The 15879-nt window shown below is 41.9% G+C and overlaps 3 protein-coding genes across 5 annotated transcripts; 1 reads left to right on the top strand and 2 right to left on the bottom strand.

Annotated features, from left to right (window-relative positions):
- Positions 1-1271: 1271 nt before the first annotated feature.
- On the top strand, positions 1272-1981 carry Bin1 (histone deacetylase complex subunit SAP18). Its single transcript, XM_017236085.3, has 2 exons — positions 1272-1432; positions 1501-1981. The coding sequence occupies exons 1-2, from the start codon at positions 1367-1369 to the stop codon at positions 1885-1887; spliced, it is 453 nt and encodes a 150-aa protein (XP_017091574.1). The 5' UTR covers positions 1272-1366; the 3' UTR covers positions 1888-1981.
- Positions 1896-6653, bottom strand: LOC108121793 (uncharacterized). The gene is made up of 3 exons (XM_017236084.2): positions 6506-6653; positions 2316-3190; positions 1896-2252 (listed from the first exon to the last, which is right to left on the bottom strand). Exons 1-3 carry the CDS (start codon positions 6524-6526, stop codon positions 2027-2029), a joined length of 1122 nt encoding a protein of 373 aa, XP_017091573.2. The 5' UTR covers positions 6527-6653; the 3' UTR covers positions 1896-2026.
- Positions 6654-7217: 564 nt separating this feature from the next.
- LOC108121791 (organic cation transporter protein) lies at positions 7218-15781 on the bottom strand. Of its 3 annotated transcripts, XM_017236082.3 has the most exons (7): positions 15264-15781; positions 13124-13318; positions 9537-9936; positions 8720-8987; positions 7763-8316; positions 7564-7709; positions 7218-7502 (listed from the first exon to the last, which is right to left on the bottom strand). In XM_017236082.3, exons 1-7 carry the CDS (start codon positions 15633-15635, stop codon positions 7410-7412), a joined length of 2028 nt encoding a protein of 675 aa, XP_017091571.2. In that variant the 5' UTR covers positions 15636-15781; the 3' UTR covers positions 7218-7409. The 3 variants fall into 3 exon arrangements, with proteins under 3 accessions (XP_017091571.2, XP_017091568.2, XP_070137686.1); XM_017236079.3 differs by lacking the exon at positions 13124-13318 and having other exon boundaries at positions 7221-7502; positions 15264-15780; XM_070281585.1 differs by lacking the exons at positions 13124-13318; positions 15264-15781 and adding an exon at positions 10110-10223 and having other exon boundaries at positions 7222-7502.
- Positions 15782-15879: the final 98 nt, after the last annotated feature.

Below are 15879 nucleotides of genomic sequence, written 5' to 3'. Positions count from 1 at the left end.
TATATATTTTAAATCAAATATAGGAATATAAACTGTGTCGCCATAATCAGCACTTCTTTGAAGGTAATTTCCATGAAAATAAAGGCGTTCCTGTTTATTAAATTCATTTATTTTATATGGCTTACCATTCTTTGCGAAATAATAACCTTTTTAAGAGCCATTCCCCAGGTGATTCAATTTCCTGCGAATAAAAGTGAAACGCCCGGCAAATGACGTTCAGTAAATCGCACGACATCCCCGGCCCCATCATCTTACCTTTCCCGCCCAGCAACAGGTTGTATTTGCTTTGTGAATCAAAAATGTGTTAATTACGCCGACACGTTCGAATCGTTGACCAAAAACTTATTTGTTTGCTTCGCGCCTTGCGAATGCACAAAGCCTTTGGGTGTCTTCCCCTAAAAATTTGGTTAATGTTTTGGGCAAAGAAGCGAATTGAACAAGTTGTTTATGTGTGTCCGCACATTATGGCTTAATTATGAAATCGCAACTAATCCGATCTACACATAACAAACGTAAGGGGCTTGCCAATTGGGTGAACTCTATTTATTTACCCTTTTGAACGGCCAACAGTTCTTATCTCTCTCGATTCTTTACTCTTTCAATTTAAATTTTCCACCATTCAGGGTTTTAAGCGGCTTGGAAAAATTTATTAACCCAAAAAAGATTCAAGGAAATCTGTTGTAATTTAAATATTTGTAGTCAAGGATTGATTGCTTCAGAGTTAGTCCAAAAAACTAATTATTAAAAGTTACTTAATTACCAAATATAGTTTTAATAATTTAAATTTAAAATTTTTCGCGGAAATGGGTGTTATAGCACTCAGCTTTATGTACCTTCTAAAGAGTTATATTCCGAAAATTAGATTTTACGATGTTAGGGTCGAATAGTTTATAAGCCTACATTAATTAAACAACAACAGCATTTAAACCATAGTTTTAACTTTATAAAAATATTTATTTTTACAGATTAAAAAAGAAATAGTAATAATTGTACTTGTCGCGTATAGCATCCGACTGGAACATCGGAAACTGGAACATTGGCGGCTTATTCAAATACTTTATTGTTACTTATGTAAAATGTTATGAGTAATTAATAAAAAGTTCGGAAGATTGAGCGTAAATGGCTTGTTTTCTCATCTTAAAATGAACATCCATTTATTTTTTTTTTAATATCCTTCTCAAGAATTCAAGGTCGCAATCGTTATCCAACACTGTTTTAATTTTTCCATCGATGAATTTTATCGACGCTCCGATGTTTTCGTTTATATTTTCCCATCTCTCCCAGAAGTAAAACAAATTCTGGAAAATTGTTAATTTTGTATTAAAAATAATTACTAGGCAGTAAATTATAATAAAAAAGCACGACTATGGCCAATGTAGAGTCTATGATTGTAGAGGATAAGACGCAGGTCAAGCAGATAGACCGCGAGAAGGTTTGTAGGCCGGTCCGCTGTGAGCTCTCATTTTTCTAATATTTTTTTCCCGGCTTCTAATTTTTCAGACTTGCCCTCTTTTGCTTCGTGTGTTCTGTTCTACCGGACGACACCACTCCGTCTCAGAGTACATGTTCGGAAATGTACCCACCAACGAACTCCAGATCTACACCTGGCAGGATGCTACGCTTCACGAATTGACCTCCCTGGTGCGTGACGTTAATCCGGATACTCGGAAGAAAGGAACCTACTTCGACTTTGCGATCGTCTACCCCAACTTCCGGAACCAGCATTTCTTAATGCGCGAGATCGGAGTGACGTGCACGGGCCAAAAGGGAATCGACGATAACAAGACCCTGGCTCAGGCCAAATTCAGCATCGGCGACTTTTTGGACATCTCGATTACGCCACCTAACCGACTGCCGCCCACCAACAGGCGTCAGAGGCCTTACTAATGCCAATGTACGAACTAATCATTTAATCTGTCACTTGACACTCAATGAAGTATGAACATAATTATAAGTGGAATACAAATAAGACGATCTACGAGCTGTTTGACTTAAGGGACTACTGCTGCTGCTCCTGCTGGGACTATCAGTTCCTGTAGATGCTGTTTGGGCGCTTCGACTTCTTCTTGCCCAATTGCGTCATGTCGATCTCCAGACCATTAGGAAGAACGGCGCGGTTCTCCTCGTAGTTAATGAAACCATTCTCCTGCAGCTCCTCCTCGTTGTCCCGGGCGTTGGGATCGCATTTAATACCAGTTTCGTAGTTGTATTCACGTTTGTTGCCATCTGGATCGATGTATCCATATGTGCCCCTAGTAAATTGGTTGTAAAGCACTCGTTAGCGTGAAAAGTAATATATTATGTTTTACACTTACTTGGTGATGCAGTCAGTGCCTATGATTTCCTCCTTGAAGGAGCCATCGTCGTTCTCATAGCCCCACGTAATGCTACCGTCCTCGTTTTCTTCCCGCCATTTGCGAATGGTCTGGGCCACTGGACGTCGTGGGCGCTGTTGCTGCTGCTCCCGCTCCTCTTGCAGTTGATTCTGGTCAATGAGTGGCCGGGATGGAACGGGCTTAGGGCGTGGTCTGGGCGCTGGCTGTGGTGCTGGAGGCTCTGGTCTCAAAGCAGGAGCAGATGGTCTGGTTCGGATCACAGCCACCCGCTGGGGCTGTGGTGGTGGAGGTGGTGGGGGAGGCGCTGCTGCTGTGGGCGTGGGTCTCTCCAAACCGAATCTTTGCGAGTTCTCGAATCGTCCGATGCCGAAATCGTTGAAGGAAGAGGGCCTGTTTGGTGGCGCCGGGATCGATGGACGTTCAGCTGCAAAGCGGGAAGGAGGAGGCAGGATGGCCGCTGGCTGGGAATCCTCGTTTTGGAGGTATTGCTGTACTGGCGATGGTTGTTCGATGGGCTGCTGGCCAGCCAAGAAAGCGGCTGCTGCCTGCTGGAACTGAGACTGCTGGGCCTGGGCCAGCTGCTGCTCCCGGAGGAGGTTAGGAAGATATGGCTCGGGGGCTTCATCCTCCTCCGCCTCCGTCACAGGACGGGGCTCTTCAATAGCAATACGTTGCGTCACCGGAGGAGAATGGAGAATGGCATTCTGCTGACGGACAGAAGGACCAGGACGACGCACGCGAAGCACTGGCTGACGGTGGGGTAGTGACGGACCTGGCGATGCCACGGCACCGGGAATACTTAGGCGCTGCGGGTAGTTCTGGGCCTCGGCCAAAGCGAGGGCGCCACATACGAGCTAAAACCGTAATGGAAATTGTAATAAAATTAGGTATAGGTCTTTAGGAAATCTTTAAAAGGAGGTCGTTATGTCTAAACTTTGGCAGCAACACGCCACACTTTAGCAATTTGCCATTACCAGGTGTCTTGTCTTCGGCCATACCTGTCTTAATTAGCTGGCACACATATAAATAGTGGACTTATATAGACGTAGATTAAGTTTTTGGCTTGTTACTGCAACGGTTTCTTAGAATTATCATGAAACTTTACGGTAAATTTCTAAGCCAACTTTTGGTCAAATTTTACATTTTTATGAGATGGTAAATGAAATTATCTTTATAATAAAGATCCATTTCTTATAATACATATTATACAAAAATATTAATCTTTATTTGACCACTGGTAGCCTAAATTTTTGGTGGCACATCTTGAGGCGCGAAGTAAGTGCCACACACCTTTGTAAACTGGTTTAAAATTTATCAATTGCTTATATATAAACACATATAGGTATATCCAAGTAACAATTTGTAATTGTGGCAGTGCGGTGGCGGCACAACTGCCTCGGCAACAACTGCCAACAAATACTGTAATAGCTGTAGATGTGGAACATAAAACAAATCGCGATATCTGCCCCACCTCGCTGCCGATCGATCATAAAAGCCAGGCCAAGAGCCCAAGCCAAAACCGAGACCAAAAACAGAAGGAGAAAAAAACGAAAACATTTCAGACTTGCCGTCTGGGTTGCGCAATTTGCATGGCCAAAGTTATGCGGCATGTGGCATGTGGCACAACACCCTGGCCAAAAGTTTCCGGTTCGCAAAAGAAGTCAAAGTCTAGGACAAGTGACCAATCGGGTAGTTGGATTGTTTCAACTTTTAATTAGTCTTCATTAGCAGTTACACAAGTACCCCAGCTCCAATTGGGGGTACTGAAGGGGAGCCCGGCTTCTGGCTTTCGGTTTCAGTTTCGATCTTAAGTCAGATCGAATTACTTTGGCCCACTTTTAACCGGTGATCTTGTATAAAAGAATTATGAGTTGGGGGTGAGTACGGAATTATGGCTTAGAAGAAAAGAGTTCTTGAAATTTGAGCTAGGAATTTGCAATTTTTAAGCTTATTATAGCACACTTTTTGAGAGGCTGTTGTTTCTTATGATATTTTATTACCCTATCTGTTTTCTAAAATAAATAATAGTATGTCCCACCTGGTAGTTTTTATTTAATAATTCAATTGTTGAAAAGTGGACAACTATGGCTTATAATCAATCGATTCATTGAAGCCTTTGGCTTCGGCTTATGCTGATTTTGTTATGCATGCAACACTTTTTTTCTCCACTTCGGTTTTTACTATTATTATCCATTACATTCCTGTAACTTAGCCAGTGGCTTGGTCTTTTTCAGTTGTTTGTTTTTGTGCGAGACCATTCAAGCCAAACATTCCAGTGGCTTGGCTGGCTGCCCAACTACCTGGTCAAGTGAACTACTTGGCTTTAAAATTAATGAAAAGCCGTGCGCTAGAGAGGCCAATAATAAAGCAAGGCCTGGCAGACACTTGCAGCACTTTTTTTGTGCATTTTTCAGGCCGGGGAACTTGATTTGATTTAATTGCTTTTATGACTCCGCCTCGGTTCAAGGAAACTGAAAATATGAGTCGAAAAATTCGAAGACATTTGTAATGGCATGGGGTGCCAATCCCAGAAACAGCGCCAATCCCAGCTGGATGGATTGGAGCTTCACGCCCACGAGTACCTTTGATTGGAGAATCATCATCTCCGAAGTGGCAACAAAAGATGTTTTTGCGATGGTCGGGTCATTAGTTACAATAACCTGGCTAAGGACTTCTGGCTGAGGCCTGGCCTTGACTGGCCATTGACCGAATGAAATCGAAAACATTTACTTTTATCCCAGGTGCCCAGACCAGGCACTCGCATTTTTCCGCGCTGGCCAGACTCGTTGAGCTGGAATAGTTGTCAGTGCACTTTCGAGCCGGCTTGGCTCTCAGATATATGTAACACTTTGGGCCTGTGCATATAGCCTTATTTATGTAGGCATATACCCGTTCATATTACGTAATCCCCAGCACACAACGCCCAACTGCGTTGCGGAGTGGGCATGTATCTGAATCTGGATCTGAATTTGTATCTGCTGCACTGCATCTGCAATGTGAACCGAGTGAGTGCGTGTCGAGAATATGCATCGAAGGCGCTGCCTTGGGTGCGTTTTATGAATCCCCATAACTAGTTATACTTAGTTGTTATGTGCGACCTTGATACATATTTTTTGTTTTGAATCGACGAAGCCCGCACAATAAGGTTTCGTGACAAACTTCGTTCGGACAATACGCTCCCAAAAATTGCCGGCAAATTGGGTGTTTCTTGTCATTAACAATTCATTTTCTGGTCCGACTTTTGGCAAACTCATTAGGCCATGTCCATAATTTGGCCAAGCCACAAGTCAATCAATCAAGCAATCAGAGGCATGAAAATCTTGTTAGATCCGCTGATTTATGGGGGTTTCGAGATATATTTTGACGGGGAAATCATAGAAGTGTTGGGCTAAAATATCTAATAATTGAATTTGAAATTATGAAATTGCTAATAAATTTTTTTTTAAATAAGATATGAATAAAATGCTATTCAAGGTTTTTTAAGATTTATCTTTAAAGCCAGTTTTCTTATAGTTATATATTAAATTAAACTATTTCCTTCGTAAATCTTAAAAATGTTTTCTTTAAAAGGAATAACTTGTTTTGGAGGATATATTACTGAAAACTAGTTTGACAGATTATTGGGGATTTTCGTAATTGCATTGCAATTTTTTAAATTTATTTACACCGCAATGGTCTATTTATCAAATTGGCACAGTAGCGAATTCCATTGATAATCTTTTGTCTGAAATACAAATTGAACTCGAGTCGATTTTGGGACCACAAAAAATAGGCTATAGGGCGGAGCTGGGCTCAAAGCCAACAAACGCTCGTTAAAATATCTGACCCGAGGGCTTGGTTGGGTAATTCCTCAAACGGAATTCTTTGGTTAAAACAAGTACAAAACAATTGCTGGGCGATTGTATCGCATATTTATGATGTGATCTTTATGATGGCAAATGAAATGTCAATTGGCCAACATTAATTGCTAATTGCGTTGCATTGAGGCACAGAAACACTCAGGTACTTTCTATTAAATGCAAATACAAATAGCCAATGTCTCAATCTGAGATTGAGTCTTAAGCTGGCAACCAAACGACCTTGGTAGTTGCATATATTTTTTAGATTCACATGACCGAGAACACGGTAACCATATCAGGTAACTCCTTTGATCTTCGTCACCCACTTACCGCAATTAATTGGAGTTTCATAATGAAGTCGTGCTGTTGTATTTCTTCTCTGATCCCCAGGCTATTGTTACACTTCCGGAATGTAGATTCAAATCACTCTCTATAACTGGCGGGAGAATAGTCCTGGCCTGCTTTTGGCCAACCGTTGAACGCTCAAATGCTGGGCCCGCCAGGTGCGCAGGCGGCTTTATAGCCAGCTACGATCGCCATTCGAAGCTTTGGCTTCGAAGGCGCGGAAAATTTATGTGAGGCGTGTGTGTTTGGCATGGCTAGGCCATGCAATGAATTCCCCAGACGAAAGTGGAGCGCATCTCTCGATGAAGTAACGAAAGTGACAGGCATCGCTGCTTTTTGCACTCATTTGTGGACATGAGAATGGATTTGCATCGATCAGCGCCGGGTACGTGATTTAGTTTTAAATTACTTTTACTGCTGTCAGTAGTCTGTTCAAAAACACACAAACTCTGGCAACGCTAGAGTCAAGCTCGCAGGCAAGCTTAATCTGAAACTAAATAGCCAACACAGCGTATGCGTGATGGTTGTTGTCCATGCTAGCCGGTTTATGGAGAGTTAGCAAAGTTTCCTTCCAGCAGCAGCCATCTTTTTATAGCATGGTTTTATAGAAGAATTGAAAAATCTTCAAAATTTTTTTTATTCAGTAATTTTATTTCTAAAATAAAAACCATACTGTTTTGCATAGATTGAAAAATGTTTTTTATGCGAGAAAATTATAAATAAAATAAATTCATAGTTTATGGTAGAATGAGAAAAACGTTTGGGTCGGGCTTAGTTAGTCCTTAGAGTCCCCATAAGTAGGTCCAATATATGTATATCACAGTTCGGCATATCCTGTCACGGTAGTAGTTCCTGTTTAAATTCCAAAATCCAGCTTCGAAGATCCCTCTTATTCGACATCCTTCATGAGACTAATAGCAACAGCACCCACCAGACCACAAACACCCATAATATTCAAGGGAAGCAAGGCATCAATGTGCTCCTGGAAGAGATAGAATCGGGTTAAATGGGAGATAATAGGGTAAAGGTAACAGGTTACTCACCAATTGCCAAAGGAAGGGCACTAGGATGAGGGCTATTCCCGAGGCTAGATTTCCCAAGCCCACGCCAAAGTTCCGAACGATAGTGGGATATTGCATTGCCGTGTAGGTTGGAATAATGGCATTGTTGGCTCCAATCAGGCATTTGGCTGGAAGAGATTGCTTAGATTTCTGATTTTATACTTTTTGTATCATTTCTTACCAATAGTGGCCAGAGCAATCACTCCCGTCTGATCCTTCACCAAATTCGTACCCAAACAGCAGAGACCCGGCAGTAACATGTATCCGATGAGACTCTTCCGGATGCCGAATTTCAGGACCACAACGATGCTGATGCAGATGGACACTGCCTCAACGGTTCCTGCTACGGCACTGTTGATGTATATGTTGCCACCCAAATTGCTCAAGTGCAGGGTGAGCCCGAAGTAGATAATGATTAGGGTGAGCCAAATAACCAAGGTCAGGCAGGTGGTGCGCCAATATTTGGCACTAAACACCACCCTAAGGGGGTTCACATGGCTGGGGGAGTCGGCACCCTCCTCTCCTCCGGGAACTGCGGTCTTGGCCTCTTCCCCAGCTTGCTCAGGATTGGGAGAGGTTACCGCTCGGGGCACGGCTGCCTCCAGCGTCTTGCGATAGTTGTGGGGAAGGCTTCCGGTGGTGCCGTTCATCCGGGCTGCTCGCTCAATTAGAAGGCACAACTCATCCAGACGGCCCTGAGCCAGAAGCCAGCGGGGCGATTCGGGAAGCCAGAACCTGCAATGGATGGAGAATACAAACTTAAGAAAAGGATACAGGGAATCACTGTCATGTGGGGAGTATTTATTGGCTGGCTGGAATTTTTTCATTTGATTTCAAAAGCGGTCAGCTAATGTGCAGCTTTCACTCGAAGGGATAAACACTGAGGAATGTCCTGGCCAGGGGTTTCTTTGTCCCTGCTGGAATCTAATTGATCCCCACGCATTGTGTTGTGCTCGGTTTCCTGTTGTCGATTCATTTAGTTGACTGACTGCTAAAAATGTAACAGCTTTGAAGTTTTCAAGACAAGGACATCCTTTGAATAAAACAAATAGGATTCTAGTCTAATACTTGTGGCCTTTCCAACTCCTGTTTAAATCTCTTGCAAGACTTAAATAAAATAAAAGTAACCAAAACTCACCAAATACTGAGCATTATAAGCCACGGCCAGGAGATGGCCAGCTGGAGGTGACGCCAGTCGCGGATAAGGTACGCCAGACCGGCGGATAGGACGTAGGAGATGGCCACGGGCAGAATGTTGAGGATGCCGATTACGGTGCGCCACTTGCCGGAGACCAGCTCCACAACCAGCACGAAACTCACAACAGTCACGGTCATTGATGCGAATCCAATTATAACACGTAGCGACATGAACATGGCCACCGATGTTGAGAAGGCCAAAATTCCACCTGCAACATGGAGAGAGAGGAGGTAGCATGAGAAGGGTGCAGCACAGGGCGCCAAAGGGGGAGGGAATGTCAGTGGCAAGGTCGGCACGTAAATAAGAGTGTAAAGTCAATTAAAATCCCGACCATGCCACAGAGCAGGACAAATGCAAATGCAGCTGTTCACGGACAAAGCTGAATATAAATGACAATTAGAAAAGGGAAATTGGCTTGGTTAAAAGGGCTTTTAACCTGGCCATTTTCAAAATCTCCACGCCTATGCGTTAAATCTTTGCGTTAACTTTATTTTCCGGCTATAAGTTGTCTGCCTATGTGTAATAATTATTATTCATAAAAATACAGCAACGTTTTGAGTGCAATACCTAACAATTAAGGCTTTTGACCTTATACTCTTTTTGCGCACATGGCGTATACGCAATATTTAAATCTTTACACTTGAGGCTTATCTGAGATTTTTATCAAAATTGTTTTGTTGAATGAATACGATTTCTTGAGAACTCATCTTGAACCTCAAGGAAATATTTATTTACAAATAAATAAATCCAAACTCACCGAAAACACTCTGGATTGTGACAAACGCCATAAGAGTGTGTCTTCTGCCAAAACGATCGGAGATCCATCCACTAAGAACTGCACCGGCAGCGGCACCCACCAGGAAGCACGTCTCCACCAGGCTGAGGATGTTCCTTTCGCAAACCAACTCGAATTCCTGCACCAGGGTTTTGGCACTTCCATCCTCGTCGGAGAACTCAAAGTGTTGACACTTTCGGTAACCAAAATTACTCGCATTTGCTGGCCAATTTATCAGTTGGTTGTTCTCGTAGGATACTTGTTCATAATCCAGATCTAGAATATTACATCCATTGGGGGTTTGGCTCAGATTGCGCCATTCGGGAATGCTCATGTGACTTAGATTGTCAGGTCTGGCACACCAAAAGTCCTTTGATGCAGTCTGTATTTGAAAATAATAATAAAAATAATTGGAATATTATTAAAGAGGTATATCTAAGACTTTGAATTGCTTGAATCATAAATAAACGACCTGATAATCCAAATAAAACTTCCAAAATTATTTTCCCAGAATTTCGATATCTGGTTCTCATAGGAATATCAAAATTTTGTTACCTTTCAGCATTCACTTCACGCTTGGAGTTACGTGAACTCCATAAGATATTAGCTCTTTTGGAATGTTTGAATGTGAAGTTATAAGGCTTGTGGATCTACTGTAATCCAGCGGAAACATTTTCCAGACTCACTTTAAATCGGTAGTAAATTCGTTTAAATATCTTCCGCGTGTTAATTGCGATTTGCTTGTAGTTAGTGTGTGTTTTTTTTCACGCTACCCCATTTGTCATTTGAGTGGTGATTGCAAATGTTTCGTGTCAGGGGAACATGGTCGGGAAAAAGCGTTTAAATTACTGAATGTTGTTACAAACACGAACAGAAAAGTGCGGCCGACTGATTGATGATCGAATCAATGAAATCGGCAGCTTATCAGTCGGCGGCGGGGAAAAGGTTGTTCACCATCGGCCCATCGGACGGCAATCGGCTACCGACAAGATACTATACAAAATACTATACAACAGGTTGAAAGCCAACCCGAACGTGGCTCAATTAAACATTTAGCAGGCGTTGCGAGGAAATGGTTTCAAGTTAAAGTTAACGCAAAGGTGTAACAGAAATGCGAAACATTTTCAATAATTAATGGCCGTAAAAGCGAAACACTTTCGAGGGTTTCCTTCGGGCTTCCCCCGGGCTTTCGACCTGATCGCGTGGCAGGTTGTGATGTCATTTGCGGCCGCCGTGGCAGTCACCATGTTCACTCCGCTGGTGTCACTCTCCTGGGTCGGTTACATGTCACGTTTCAGGCATTTGCATAGCGAAACACAGCCCGCCACTCGACTCTCGACTCGCCACCAACAATGGAATTTTTGTAGACACGGCGTGGGCAGTTCTAGACTCCATCGAGTAGATAAATTTTCGTTTGATAAATTGGTTTGCACGACATACGCCATCCAGCTGCACCTGGGACTGCACTTTAATCTAATGACTCTCAGGCACACTGCTCTAGGGAGCTCCATTCGGATTCAACACTCTTTAGACTTTAATGACTCTTCAAGTGACAATTACTTCTAATCCAATATTGGTTACAGTTTAGTGGTAAGGGGATTTACCAGGTCAAGCACCCTTAAATATCCTCTATGTTTACACAATGGATATAGGCAGCAAATTTTCCAACTAACGGCCATTGTTAATGCCAATAGATGAAAGATTGTCTTGCAAGTTATAATGACATAATGACACATCCGCAATTGATGGGTTCGGCAATATGTTTTAATTTGCATTCAATTGAATCTATTATCGAGTTAACGTCAGTTAGGAAACTGGAGTTGTCATGACGTTATTACAAGTCTTTAAGGAAATGGAAAGTTTGTAAAAGATATGATCATTTTCCATTAAAGTGTCAATTTTTTTGTCTAATCTTCAGATTAGGTTGACAATTGTTGAAACAATAGATGGCCTTTTTCTAAGAAATGTGTTAAATATTTATTTCTTTTAAGGAAGTCCCCTAATAGTCAAATTATATATCATTTCTATTGCATTTAGTTCCTATTTTCAGATAATTATAATCATTTCTCTCATGAAATTTAATTACAATCCTCAAATACAATTAAATAATTGGTATTTCCCGTTAAAAAGTCCCTCAAAAAGTATGAAATTGTAAACCTATTTGAAAAATTTCCGATTAAATATAGCACAACGTCTATTTTGTAGAGGTGATGAGGTTGATCATGGGTGGTCGTTAACTTAATTGTTACAGGGTCAGATCTGGACTTTAGGCACGAGAGTATTTAAATTGTGATTTCGAATCTCGCAATCGATTTTAGTTTTGTTCCAGATCGGAGACCAGTGTGCCGGCTCTTAAATGTGTTTCTGCGGATTTTATTATTATTGTTTAATTAATATATTTAGACAGTTAGCGGTCAATACCAGCCTCTGGCATGAGAGTAACCTTTCCGACAGAGTAACCTTGGTACGGCTAAAAACCCAAAGCAGACCGCCGGTGGTGTCTACCACCTGATATGGATCAGTTGGGAGTGGAACTAATTGAAAAGTCTTGCAGGCACGCTGGGAAATCGTGCTTCTGAGGTGTTCAATCCATAATGCTGTCATCCTCAAAATGTGTACAAAACATGCAATTTGCAGATTGCAGATTGCAGCCAATTAAGATAAGGTAATCCAACACAAATAAACTGTCTGTTGCTCTCAATCAAATGCAAATATAACCAAAAATCGAATATGCAAACGGGTTTAGCCTTAAGCCTGTTCAAATGTGTTATTACTCCACACACAATTAACGTGTGTCAATATTAAAGCCAAAAGTTGAACAATTAAAGCCAAAGATTGTGTGGTGTTATTGTTGATGAGTTTGGTCTTAGTCAGTCTATCATTTCAATGTGTTTTATATTGGCAAATAAATTGATTAGAAGGAACTATGCAAGTTTCAAAGAACTGCTAAGGGTGTGAATTGAATTGCACACATTTTTCAATAAAAAGTCTCCCATTCAATAAGCTTGATTTGTATACATTTTCTTTAAAGTTCTGTATCATTATCATATTTATTAGACTATCTAAGCGCCTTTACAGATTACGCACGTTTTTTGCAATTTATTTGATGACCCAGAGTTCAATAAACATATTAATTAAAATGCAATCAAATCAGATACTCTCGCTCAATGAAACTTTATCTTTCGCAGATTAGCAAGTAGCTTGGCATTGTATTATTTATATATACGAGAACACAAGTATTTATAAATATAATATATGGAGCAAACAATCTCGCGCACGAGCAACAGGTTTGAAATCTACTTGAACGTGTTATCAGTTTAGACGACGCCTTTGATAACTGGCATTGTAGGAGGTTGGTTGGTGGGTGGGTGGTTGTAGAGAACCTTGTCATTTGTGGTTGAAGTCGTCGTAAAATGTCTAAGCATTGGCCAAACAAAAAATCACTGACTTGCCAGTGCCTCTATTGGCACATGTGTCTTGGGCGATGGAGCGCAACGGTGGCTTGCAATCGCCATGGCAGGTGGGCAGGTGGGGGCTTAAGGCCGGGCGGGCACTCAACCCATACTCACCTGGAACACATAGACGAATATGTGGAAGGTGCAGATGGCCTGGAAGATGGACAGGAGCGCGCACCAGAAGCCCTGCCAGGGAGTCAGGCAGCCAAAGAGCTGCTCCAGCAGTTTTGTGTGCAAATGTTCGATCCCCTCGAGATCTTGGGCTGCCAGCATGGGCGTGGCCTCACCCGCAGATCTTAGCTCCATTGGCTCAGACATTTTGGACCGCTCCAAAATTGCAACCGATTACGCCTTGCGATGCAAGTCAACTGAATTAGAATGTCGGCTTTCAAAAAGTATATTACTTGAGATTCAAATTCGGCTTAAATGCAAGTTTCGGCAGGTTTCGAGAGCCGAGAATGCGTGATGCGAGAATATCTCAATTATATTTTATTAAAATGTTTTTTTTTAGCAGGCGCGGCGGTATTTCAGATTTTCGAGGGGTCCACGAGATAGTATAGTGCCAAAACACACCGCGATCTAACGATAGCCAAACGATGTACTTGTTAACTTGGTCTTAACACACTGGCGGTTGATTCATTAAGAAGTGATGACTCTATAACTCTGTACCAACGACCTTTGGGGAAGTGCCTTGACCAAATTCGTTGGCAAGGCCGATGATGCACTCTCCCCGACACTTTCAGTTCATTTGGGGTCTCTTTCCGTGTAGATATCTTTATATAAACGGGATACCTTTAGTTTGGGGCGGCACAATCTTATCAAGGTTTGATTGGGTCATGTAAATGTATTGCATTTAATGAAATCGTCTGATTTCATTTTGGCACTACAGTAGTTTTTCTAGCTATCAAGAAAAAGTCAATTAAAATACTGTCATGTTGAAGTTATCACAACTTTTATAGTGATAGGAGAATTTAAAAATACTATCTAGGCTCTTAGATTCTGATTGTCATTTCTTTTGGAAAAAAAAACTTTTAAAAAAGTAAAGACTAAAATGAATGAAAGCTTACAAATACCAATACCTCGTAGATAAAAATGGATTTTATACAGGACATTATATAAAAAAAAAATGTATTTAACCTTAAGTGGATAGGAATTAAAATAATATGAAGGAGACATCGATCATATGCGAATTCATATTAAAGTAGGTTTAATTAATATAGTTTTTACCAAACTCTAAACAATTTATGCACGATATATTATATTGCAAAACAATCCATTAAAGATACACAATTTCTTGATACATAATTTGATGATCCAACACTTCCTCCTTATTACATCACTTGCCGAGATTAGCCAAGACCTATTGCAGCATATATCCCCTAATTTGTTGGTTCTCGATTGGTATAATTAACCTTTGCAAAATAAGTGTGCTGGCTAGACTAACTTCTTGGCTAATGGGCTGGTTTGTTGCAACCAGCCATGGGTTCTTGCCAAGCTCTATTAGCCACCGATCGTGTGTGTCAAGGTCGTATGTGGTTTTTTGTTTGCATCCGCTGCCCTCTTCAGTTTGGGGCGAAAGAGGGCCTTTTCGCGGGACATTGGCACGCTATTGCTATTACCTCAGTAGTCAAATGATGCACACGCAACAGAGTATCCGTCAGATACTTGGCTGACGATAAATGGCGCCTAAGTACCTGTGACAGCCTCCCTGAAAGTTGGTCAAAGGTGTGTGAAGGTCGAGTATCGCCACCAATTATTCACTCGCCAAGTAGCCAACCAAATTATACCCAAAATTGGCATTTGATTTGATTTGCGTTTTTTCCATGGAACTGAAGTGCCTGCTCTCCACAATTCGTTATCAATTGTTATTGTTTTCGATTCGGATGTTATTTGGCCATAACAGACCGTTACTCATTTGTTGCCACTTTGATAATATTTTGTAGTAACTATAGCTCTCATTTTACTCACAGTGAAAATAAATACATATTTTTTGTGCTTTCGAAGACGTCTATTTTGGAAACCGAACCAATTAGCCGTCTATTATTAGCGAAAATCACTCAAAAATCACTAGAGCTATCAATCAATCAATTGCACAATATTTTCCTACGCCCTTTCATATCCGGGGGCTAAGTTATTGTGGGTGATGGGCGGTGGGTGGCTACACAGTCACCTTAACCAAAATATTTGGGTCTGATGTTTTCGGCGACGCAATCAACTGGGCAAATATTTGCCTAGCCATAAAACCGAAACTCACCTGAAACACAAACATAAACAGGTGAAAAGTAGTGGGCAGCTGGAACAGGCAGAGGAGCAGGGTCCACAGGAAGCTCCAGCGGGTGTAGTGTCCCAGGAAGTTGGATATCACATCACTATCAACGTCCTGGCTGAGATCCCGAGCGGGGGGATCCCCACTGTGCAGTTCTTTGTTGTTGGAAACCTCATCCGTTGAGGGTTTCTTCAAGTCTTCGGAGTAGCGGCGGAAGTCCAGGGCTATTACACTGATTTCCGGGGTTTTCGGACCCGGCCTCGTCTCGCGATATCCACCGTACAGGTTGGCCTCGAGGCTGCCCCTGTTGCTGCCCCGGCAGTCGAAGCTCAGGGAACCGCGACGCAGCACGCCACTCATGTTGAACCGTAGGAGTTGCGTATCCAATGATTTCCCCAAGTGTACCCAATTTTTATTCAGCTCCCTTCGATTGGATCGATTGGCAATTAAAGAAAATGGAAACGCGTCGATCTCCGATGTCGGCGGTGATCTGGAACCGTTAAATGTGTTGCGGCTCTGTTATAAGCACCTGTAGCGCCTTCAGCTCTGCAAAAGAGCGAAAGCTAAATATATATATTCTCAGACATTGCCAGATCGGCAGAAA

Source organism: Drosophila bipectinata, chromosome 3R (genome assembly GCF_030179905.1).
Source record: "Drosophila bipectinata strain 14024-0381.07 chromosome 3R, DbipHiC1v2, whole genome shotgun sequence".
NCBI lineage: Eukaryota > Metazoa > Arthropoda > Insecta > Diptera > Drosophilidae > Drosophila > Drosophila bipectinata.
Note: the sequence above shows the minus strand (reverse complement) of the source record. Positions and strands in the feature narration are given on the sequence as shown.

Excerpts from the sequence above, each read along its gene's own strand:
- Bin1 (XM_017236085.3), top strand. The coding sequence starts at position 1,367 with ATGGCCAATGTAGAGTCTATGATTGTAGAGGATAAGACGCAGGTCAAG. Across the intron at positions 1,433-1,500 it reads AGCAGATAGACCGCGAGAAG|ACTTGCCCTCTTTTGCTTCG; the intron begins GTTTGTAGGCCG and ends CTAATTTTTCAG.
- LOC108121793 (XM_017236084.2), bottom strand. The coding sequence starts at position 6,526 with ATGAAACTCCAATTAATTGCG. Across the intron at positions 3,191-6,505 it reads TGAAACTCCAATTAATTGCG|CTCGTATGTGGCGCCCTCGC; the intron begins GTAAGTGGGTGA and ends TTACGGTTTTAG. Across the intron at positions 2,253-2,315 it reads GGCACTGACTGCATCACCAA|GGGCACATATGGATACATCG; the intron begins GTAAGTGTAAAA and ends CCAATTTACTAG.
- LOC108121791 (XM_017236082.3), bottom strand. The coding sequence starts at position 15,635 with ATGAGTGGCGTGCTGCGTCGCGGTTCCCTGAGCTTCGACTGCCGGGGC. Across the intron at positions 13,319-15,263 it reads TGTTTATGTTTGTGTTTCAG|CCAATGGAGCTAAGATCTGC; the intron begins GTGAGTTTCGGT and ends AAAATGTCTGAG. Across the intron at positions 7,503-7,563 it reads TGCCCTTCCTTTGGCAATTG|GAGCACATTGATGCCTTGCT; the intron begins GTGAGTAACCTG and ends TATCTCTTCCAG.